The sequence below is a fragment of the Montipora foliosa genome, chromosome 3 (genome assembly GCF_036669935.1).
Source record: "Montipora foliosa isolate CH-2021 chromosome 3, ASM3666993v2, whole genome shotgun sequence".
Lineage (NCBI taxonomy): Eukaryota > Metazoa > Cnidaria > Anthozoa > Scleractinia > Acroporidae > Montipora > Montipora foliosa.
This window is the reverse complement of record NC_090871.1, coordinates 1505816-1515815: the sequence shown is the minus strand read 5'-3', so window position 1 is coordinate 1515815 and position 10000 is coordinate 1505816. Positions and strand designations below refer to the sequence as shown.

Here is a 10000-nt window from a genome sequence, read left to right as displayed (position 1 = left end):
CTTGTCAAAAACCATTGAAGAATTAGGCCCAGTTCCTCAAAAGCCGATTAACGCTAATCTAAGATTAAAAATTAACCAAGCAGTTTATTTCTCTACTCCCAAATGCTGTTCAACGTAGATTTTCGGCAGAACTTTACATGAGAAGACGTCAATCTTGAAAAACAAAAATAAGCAAAAGAAACTTTCACCAAAAAGTTGAAAACGTGAAACAAAAGTGTACGCTAATCCTGGATTAAGTTCATCGGCTTTCGAGGAACCGGGCCCTGGTGAAAATGACTGATATGATGAGATAAGATGGTTTGACTAGAAAATAAAAGAGTAATGACATTGGTTTTAAGCAAAAGAAATCATGATCATCATTATAATACGAAAGTAGTGAGTAAAAACCGAACTTACAACAGCCTGTTTCTTCCGAACGAGACTGACTGATCTTCTGAGCGAGAATAAAAATAATAATGCTTAGTTTGACCATGAAAATACTTCTCCTTTCATGTGACTTAAAAAACTGAAGTTAAAAACTGAGGTGGGAAAACCTTAAATTCTGCTGAGTGGGAGAAAATGTGGCAAGGAATACGAAAAACACACAGTTCATTTGAATCCTACAAAGTGACTCAGTCTGTAGAGAACCAATTTAACAGTGTGACGTGCCCTCTTTGGGCAATATTACTTTCTAGAAAACTCTACAATTTGAAATTCTGAACTTTTGCAGATGTTGTCACAAAATTTGCACTTTTTCTCTCTCTGCTATTTCAAGAATGATTCAAATGTCCAGTTACTGTGTTTGTCAGATCCATTTGGTCAGTTCTTCAAATCATGTCCTACTGCATGTTATTATAAACAATAATAATTATTAGTATTAAGGTCCTTCATATCAAAGAAAAAACCAACAGGTTAATAATAATTGGAGACTGAAGGCTACATGCAAGATACACAACTAAAGCTATTTTTACTAATGGTTTTCTGCTTCAACAGGCCTCCAACACACAGTTGAAAGGCAGCTGTTCAAGTTTCGCCGATATGACTTCTTGTGGAAGGACGACATGCATGCTCTCTATCAGTCTTTTGTTGACAGTGATCCTGGGACAACCATGTTTAAGCTCGAAGTTGAGAGGCTGCAGTCAATTGAGCAAGATGTGCTTGAGATCCCCAATAGACTGACTGTTGGTTCTGTGTGTTTGAACACCTCACCTATCAAGGACTCCCTCCATGGGTTTTCAGTGGCTTGGAAGATGCGATATTCCACTCAACTACATGAAGAAGCTAAGGTAACCTATTACTCTTAAGGCCATGTTGCACAAAAGGTGTGGGAATCAAATAGAACCTTTCTACGGACAGTACACACTGACACTGTCAGATTTCTTTGCTCGTTATTGCCACAACTCAATTCAATGTAATCAAGTAATTAACCATTCTTCCCAGTACGACTGACTCAACTGGAGCTCAAACCTGAATCACTGTACATATGTTACATGTACATGTATTTTGACCCCTGAAATCATACAACCTCAGTCCTTATCAGATGTCTGTACCAGCCTGTGATTTAAGTTCATTTGCTAAAAATAATAATTATTATTGATTTCACCCTGTTGTTTGCATGATTGTTTGTATATAGATTGAATTGGACAAGATAGTTACTCACAGGAATAGCATCTATGAACAATTGTCGCAGACAGTCATCACTTTAGATGACCTCAACAGTGCCTTTCAACTTCTTCAAGAACTAGGTGACATGGAAAACACAATCGATGATGTCTATCTACCTGTGGAAAACATATATGCAAAGTTAAGGTGCTGACACTGAGATACTATTATTTTTAAAAGGAAGATTAATTTTAATAGTCACTCATACAGGCCTTAAGAAAATGACACCCTACAGTACCAGCTTTTCTACCTCCCAAAAGGTTAGGTACCATTCTAAGTTTGCTGACTAAGATTATGAACATTCACCAAGCAGAGAAGTGTCAGATCGATCAAAGAAACGATGTCATATTATAAAAAAATTAACAACCTCATTTGCTTGGGACCGTACTGGGGAACATTTGATCCCGCCAAGGACAAAGAAAAGCTGTGACCAAGGTGCAAATTGATACCATGACCTCTAAATTAGATGGTAACAGGCAATGGGTATTCAAGATTATTCATGTTGATCCAAAATTAACATCAACATAAGTTCTTGAAGGAAGCTGTCAGGATCTCAAGTCAACTTACTTTTTTTCAAATTCTAATGAAAATAAATTTCCTTCCTAACTAGACCTCCATTACATATTTTAATAATTTTCTCATCCCCTTTCCCATTTCAAAGAAACTTAAACCAAATCATCTGTAATTATTTTTAGTAACTTATACATGTAGCACTAATGTGCATATTATTTTTTATTTCATACTTTTTAGAGAGTACAAGTTGTGTTTGCCTCGAAGGGAAGTAGAAGAGGTTGACAATCTGAGGGATGAGTGGGTAAAATTGATGGCACTTGCTGAAAAAGTGAGTCAACTGGAAAATAATTTATTGATGTTGACATCTTACCTTACAAGGAAGTGTTTTTTTCATCTCCTTTACCTTGGATTCCCTTACAATCCTTAGTGATACAGTAGCAAAATACAAATAGCGTTAGAGCTTGCTTAATTAAGATTCCTCCAATTTGGCATGAAATTAATAGCGAAAGTGATTTCAACAAAAGACAAAGAACATCTTATAGAAAATTGGAAATGGATTGATCACAAGTTTTATGATTGTCATAAACTTCATAAACTTTCACACTCCTATGTCTGTATAACTAGATGACTGGCAAAGGATCCACACATGCCTTAAACACCCCTCATTTTATCATCCCTTTTTGTGTAAGTTCTACAGTGTGCCTCAATTTTTTCGCCATACTATAGGTTAGAGATGAGCTCTTAGTTCAAAAGCGTGGGATGTTTGAACAGGAATTAGACAAGGAAGTTAAGGTAGGGTTAAGAGAACTATGTGGTATCGACTGCATTTGACTTAGTTGTGAGTTAGTGGGAATTATGTGTGTTTCATTCAGGGAATGAGATGTCATTAGATGGCTTCCATACTTAGCTATTTTTTTCATTTACAGATATTTTAACCATTAACTCCTCAGGGTGTCCGGTGCTCGGTTCAGTGCTAAAGGGTGTGGCACTATCTAGAATTGGCTTGTATTGGAAAGAGGGTCTGCATGGAATTTCTGCCGAAAAATCATGCAAGATATGGCATTTCCATTAGAATGTTAATACTTTTAACTTGTTGATATGGTAATTAATTAATTATAATAATTACGGTCTTGCAGTAGGCTGTTTTTTATGTCAATAAATAATTTAAAATGTAAACTTGTCTTACATGAATAATTTTATGTCATTTGCAGGCATTTGTAGTGAATGTGATTCAGTTCAGGAACAGTTTTGATTCACAAGGTCCTGGAGTTCCGGGAGTAAGACCAGCAGAAGCTGTAGCACGCCTGCAGGACTTTCAGCAACGCTACACTCAGTTTGAGGCTAAACGCAAAACATTGGATTCTGTGCAGCTACTCTTTGGTATTGTTCCCACACCTTTTCTAGAACTGGATAAAACAGGAGAGGTTGGTTGGTTTTATATTGTTTGCTCCAATGTTAATCGTCCACCAGAAATACTGTAAGTCTGAGCATGTTGGAGTGTTGGGCACTGGTGGCTCAGCTGGTTGAGCATCGGGCTGCCATGCAAGAGGTCGTGAGCTTGACTCCGGCCAGACCCACACTCGCGGTCAAAAATAGAGGAGAAAGTGCTGCCTTAGTAATCACATCTGCAAATGGTTAGACTCGATAGCCTTTTTGGATAAGGACCACAAATCGTAGACCCCGTCTCAAATCACTTGCCTGGGACGTTACAGAACCCACACACTGTTTGAGAAGAGTAGGGGATGTAGTCCACGGTGTGTTGCTCTCTCACTCATTCAGCTCTTGGCCAGGGGCACCTGTTTAAACTACGTCAAGTTGTTATTCAGTTAAGATTGCAAACTGCACGGCTTTCATTTGCAAAAATCTGACAAAAATCCCTCACAAAGTGTTGTACATTGACCCTGAAAAGTCCCTAGGGGAGTGGTTAATCACTTATAATAATCATATTCATTATTCATTCATTCAGATGTTAGATGACATAGTGTAGAGACATCATAATTTTTTCGTTCAATGGATTTTGTTGTCTATTGTTTGTACACCTCCCAGATTGCCCACTACATTTGTAACAACTGTTGGCCAGCTATTGAGCTATTAAATACACCACAGATTTTCCTGTAGCCGACAGTTTGGCTTCAGAATAACTATAATTATAATTGTGCTCTGGAGATTGTACAGGCTGTATGTGTTTTGCAGAAGGTATTAAAAAAAAGACCACTGACAGTATAAAACAAGACAAACAACCCACAAAGGTTGTTCATACGTGGACAGCTTTAATACTAGGAGCTTTGCCATTAATTGTGATAGCCCTGTAAGTTGCTGAACATGTCTTTTTAAACTAAGGAAGGTCTTTCTTTTTCTTAAAGGAACTGGAGCTTCTTGGCCTACTATATGGATTGTTCCAACAATTTATATCATTTGATCAAAGGTGAGGGAAATTTTTGTATCTTATTACAGGATTTGGAGTTGTTATTTATTATTGCTTTCATAATTAAGTAAAGTACGATCGTCTGGGTGAGTGTAGTCCTGAGAAGAACTGTTTGAGATGACATCGACTGATGTTCCAACAACCTGAGTGGAAGTCATCTTCAGAGTCAAGTGATTTGTGTAGTTCGTTAGTAGATACTGTAAGAACTCCGGTTGTAGATGTCATTGGTCAACTTATTCGTGATGCTATTGGTCGACTGTCAGTTGAGCCTATAGATGTAATTGGCTGTGAAGACTAAACAATGATTGATGCGTTTCAATCGGTCTCAGGACTACACTCACTCGAACGATCGTACTTTACTTAATTATGATGACTCCTGGGTTCAAACCATTTATGATTAATTATTATTGCTTTCTTGAGCATTGCTTTATATCTTTCAGTATGACTTGTACTCAATTTTCTTTGAACCCCTGCCTCCTCCTGCTTGTGTGGGGTGTGTGTGCTTGTGGCTGGGTTGCATGGTGGCGAGCTAGACTTTGGATTCCTGTGCAACCTGACCTCCACTTGCAACATGAAACATTGTCAACTTCCATTCTTGATTGTACATGTACTTGTACTGGCTTTCTTTGTGTGATTTTGAGTTTCAAATTTAATGCTACCATAATTCTTTATTTCAATTTTCTGGTAGTTATAAATTGCATTTTGAAAAATTGGCCCATATAAACAGGACATAACTTTATTGCTGATGTAAGTTACTAGTAAACATTGTGTTAGCTGTTCATGCTGAAGAAAAAAGTCTTCTTGTTTAGGTTTCGTGATACATTGTGGTCAGAAGTGGACCTGATCGTTACAAACCAGGAGGTAATATGACCTTCCATAAGATGCTTTGCATCTTGTTGTTGTTGCACTTGAGAAATAAGGGAAAGTTAGGCATTCTTTATTTTGTCAAAATGTGGCCAATGTAACAAGATGCGGAAAGAAGTCAAAACATTTATACTTAGGGCCCATCATTTGGGGTAGACTTTCATATACCAGACTAAAATGGCAGAGGACAAAAGAACCATTGTTATTCCAATTAGGTCTTGTTAATTAGGTATGGTTATGTTCGCTAGGTTAGGTTTTTTTTTGTTTTCAAATTTCTTTGCTATAAAAGGAGCCAGTCATTAATTTTGGAACATTACCCTCTTTGTGAGAGGCATGGGCCTATTCCTGATTTGATGCCACAAATTGCATTCCAATGCAAACATTCGTGACTACAGGAATGCCAGCAAAGGCAGATTGCCAATTGAAAGTATTATCAGATGTACTGTAGTGCCTTTGCTTCGCACTGGTTGGTTGTGACTCAGATGATTGCAAAGAACTACAACTGCAGTGCTCCAGTGGTTCAGTTGGTTGAGCACCGCGCTGCCATGCGGGAGGTGGTGAGTTCAAATGCGGCCAGACCAACACTCAGGGTCTTTAAAAAACTGAGAAGAAAGTGCTGCCTATTTGTAATGACATCTACAGATGGTTAGACTTTCAAGTGTTCTTGGATAAGAACTATAAACCATAGGCGCTGTCTCACAATCCTTGTTAAAAACATTAAAGATCCTGCACACACTGATCGAAAAGAGCAGGGCACAGAGCTCCTGGTGTTGTGGTCTGGTCTGACTAAGGGCCACTAGTTCATTAGCCTTTGGCTATTATATGCTACCCTCATAAAATTTTGTAGCTGACTGCACTAAATCTCTGATGATGTGTTTTACATTTTCTTATGGTGTAGATGGAGCATTACTGGCAGGAGTGCCTTCGTTTACCACAAAGGATACAAGAATGGGATGCTTACAAAGAAATGAGGGAAGCCATCAAACATTACTTAGATGTATTCCCTACTCTACACAAGCTCAACTCAAGGGTATTGAGGACGATCTTTGTGGATGTTATTGGTTACTCGAATTTTTCCCAGCAGACTTAAAACGCCATAAGTAGAAAGAGCAAATGTTGCATATAGCTAATATTTCTAGGAAGATTGATTTACAGACATTTAGTGCAAATGTTTGCAAACTAGTGCCTTTTTGAAGAGAACGACAGCATCTATTTAACCCTCACAAATGTGTCTTCTTCTCTGAAGCCGTTTTTAAATTATTTTTTTGTCTTTGCTTGCTGCTTGCAATTTTGTTTCGTTTATATTAGAGATAAAGCCCGGATCTAAGACCACCAAGATAAAAAAGATCACGAGGACAGCATTTTGACAGACAAATATGGGCTTTGAATTCTTTGATTTGAAACGATTTTAATCATACTTTTGAATTTTTGTGTGTTTGTAGGAAATTCGTAATCGCCATTGGCTGCAGGTAATGAGTGTCACAGGGTCTTCCTTCCAGCTTGAAGCACACATTTTTAAACTAGTCCATCTTCTGGATATTGGCTTACTTCAGTAAGTGGCAGTGACAAAGCAAATAACCTACACTGTAGTTAAGTCTACGTCTACAATCTGGAGAACAATTCAGGCGTGAGCATAATTGGAAAATACACTCACAAACAAAGTCTGTGGCCCCCCCACTCTTCTCCATAACAGTGTTGATAATGTGGTGAAAAAAACTGTGCAAGCCTTTGGCCGTTTCTCAACCAATGCTGGATGAAGAGCCACCTTGTGGAAATGCTGAATAAAGCCATTATTATTATTATTATTATTATTATTATTATTATTATTATTATTATTATTATTATTAGGGGGAGGGGGAAGTATGGAGAAGTTAATCTTTAATCACTCAGACAAATAAGGGAATGACCATTTTATAGTGGTTTGTCACATTTTCCCAATGAGTTTTGTCCAAGTTTGTAGTCTTGTATCAAATTTGATGTGACCAAGATCTTATGAAAATTAATGATTGCATTGTAACATCAAAATCGGAATTTGGACGATTCTTTTGGTTGGTCTTTCCTTTTGCAGTCATTTTCCCGCATTAGGCTCAGTCACATACTTAAAAATTCTCAGTCTCGTGGTTGTTTGGGTTACAGTACGTGTCCAGTCTGTTTCGTCCTGCCTTTGAGCTAACATGCAATGTACCTTGTTAATCTTCATTTGTAGGCATCAGGCAGCTGTGGAAGAAATCTGCAGATGTGCAAGCAGGGAGCTGGAACTGGAGGCAAAAATGAGAAGCACAGAAGAGGAATGGACGGAACAGGTAAAAAAAGCGTCCTCTTTTCAGCTTACGTACTGAAAAAGTATAGCTGAATTGGACATGGCACCTCCACTGGATGATGCAGCTGGATGATGTAGCTGGATGATGTTTTACTAGGCTACTAATAATTATTCAAAGTGCAGATCACTGAAGTTGTTACAGAATGTTGAAAGGATGTTGAAAGTGTTCCAATTGTTATTCAACACTGGTTTGCCAATGAAACAAATTCAAAATATGTCGCCAGTTGAGCATTCTGTTCATTAATAACGATCAGTGTTAATGTTTGTCATCCTTTTGAACCAATGTTGATTTAATAATAACTATTAGTACGTGTATATACTAAAGCAGTGGATAGCGTTGAACGCGGGCGCTGATTGGCTCGTCAAACTCCGAATATTTTGTGCTATTTACCTCCAAGCAAATCGGGAAAAAATGGCGTCCCGATTTGCATCCGTGACAAGTGAAGAAAACATCCAAATTAATTTTTTGTGCTGTATATTATCTCACTGTTTTAGTATATACTAAATCAACTATTCACCTCCGTGTCGGTGTCTAGCGTTGGATATTTACCTTGCGGCTTCGCGGCTCGGTAAATATCCACCGCTAGCCACCTCCACTTCGGTGAATTGTTGTTAAATAATAATGATAATAATAAGGATTTAATAGCGCGCGAATCATAGAAAGATGCACTCGCGCGCTTTACAATACAAATCTAACATATCTAGTTTACAATAAATATGATATAAAGTATCAATAAAGTAACAGGTAAAAAATTAAAATGATCCTGTTCATGTGGTTCCCTGCTGCTTTATGTTCTTGCGCGACATATGTATTATCTTCCCCCTTCCTCAGTAGCATTTCTGCTGATTCTCTTCAGTTAGTTATAAAGCTTTGCCACTCACCTCATCTTGATTCTTGATCGTTTCGAGAGCTGTGCCATTTGCAGCGTCTTGCATTTCTAATTATCACTAATTTTACCAAATTATTGTACAGCACTTAACAATCCCAAAGCTTTGTTTCCTCTAATGAACCAAAGCAAACATTTCTATAGAAACATCTACAAAAATATTCTCTTATCCTATAGGTTCTTACATTTGAGAATTTCAAGAACCGAGGTCAGGTTTGCTTGAGTCACAGTAATACAGAACACTTATTGGATCTCTTGGAAGATGCTCAAGCAACGCTTGCTTTGATGTTGACCTCACGCCACATTGGACCACTCCGCGATGAAGCAGCAGCTTGGGCGATCAAATTGAAGGAGATCAGCGAGGTCTTGGAACAGGTGCCAAGCGGTTATTTTTTGCGAAAGTTAGAACTAACCCTGTACTATTTCATATTACAGTCAATTTTTTTGGGTCATTGATTTTATACCTACACACTAAATAGCGGAAAAATTCAATTCATTGTAAGTTGAGGTTTACCCTCTGTAGGAGTAAAAGTAACTACGTTTTATTTTGCTATGCTTACTGGGAGTACACATCTGTTCTTCAATGGTGATCATTGTTCCCGTTAAGAGAATAGACTTCAAGAAAGCTTTCCTATTTGTCCAGAGATGACTGTTTAAACCAATGTTGGCACATATACATGTATACTGACCTGTTGCAGCCTGGGCAGGTCATGATTGTGCCAGCTAGCAGAATAAAGCGTCCCTTTAACACGCTCACGTCGAATTACTTAATAGTGTCAATACATGCCAAGATTTGGTTTAATTCAACAAGTTTTCGTCCTGCAAAAGGGAGCCTTCACGCAAGACGTTAGGATACTGTCGCCTATTATATTGTGTTATCTATGAACGCAGTCTGCTCGTCAACATTAGAGCTTCTCGCTGATTTCTAATAAATAACAATGAAAATGATGCTTTTGTTTAAGTCCATTAGCTTTATAGTTTTAATTGTTATCAAGGGGTCAATTTTTATTTTCCCCACAGTGGTTGACAGTGCAGGACTTATGGAAGCATCTTGAAGAGGTCTTTAGTCACAGTGGAACAGCTAAGGTAAAAACCTGAAATGGAACACTTGGGTTCCGTGCCATTACATTAAGTCATAGCTATCCATCTGATACCTAACCATTGTTGTTCTAAGGCCATCTGATTCGACACGTTTTCAGGGATTACAATGTACATTAATGCGGAGATGTTAGGCTGTGTATGCAAAGTCTGGCTACAACGTCTCATAACAGACTATTGCGACTATAAGGTCTTATTTCATATCTTCAATAACCACTCCGTTTTTGGATTTTTTCTTTTTTGGAAAATCTT

General features: G+C 37.9%; 1 protein-coding gene across 1 annotated transcript in view; it reads left to right on the top strand.

The window, feature by feature from the left end:
- The window catches only part of LOC137996423 (dynein axonemal heavy chain 8-like), a 99425-nt gene that overhangs the window by 18575 nt on the left and 70850 nt on the right, over positions 1-10000 (top strand). The window contains exons 15-26 of the mRNA XM_068841809.1: positions 973-1265; positions 1613-1788; positions 2392-2482; positions 2881-2946; positions 3366-3578; positions 4518-4579; positions 5389-5440; positions 6342-6473; positions 6886-6995; positions 7650-7746; positions 8828-9025; positions 9671-9736. Coding sequence (XP_068697910.1) covers positions 973-1265; positions 1613-1788; positions 2392-2482; positions 2881-2946; positions 3366-3578; positions 4518-4579; positions 5389-5440; positions 6342-6473; positions 6886-6995; positions 7650-7746; positions 8828-9025; positions 9671-9736 — 1556 coding nt within the window. The remainder of the gene's footprint in view (positions 1-972; positions 1266-1612; positions 1789-2391; positions 2483-2880; positions 2947-3365; positions 3579-4517; positions 4580-5388; positions 5441-6341; positions 6474-6885; positions 6996-7649; positions 7747-8827; positions 9026-9670; positions 9737-10000) is intronic.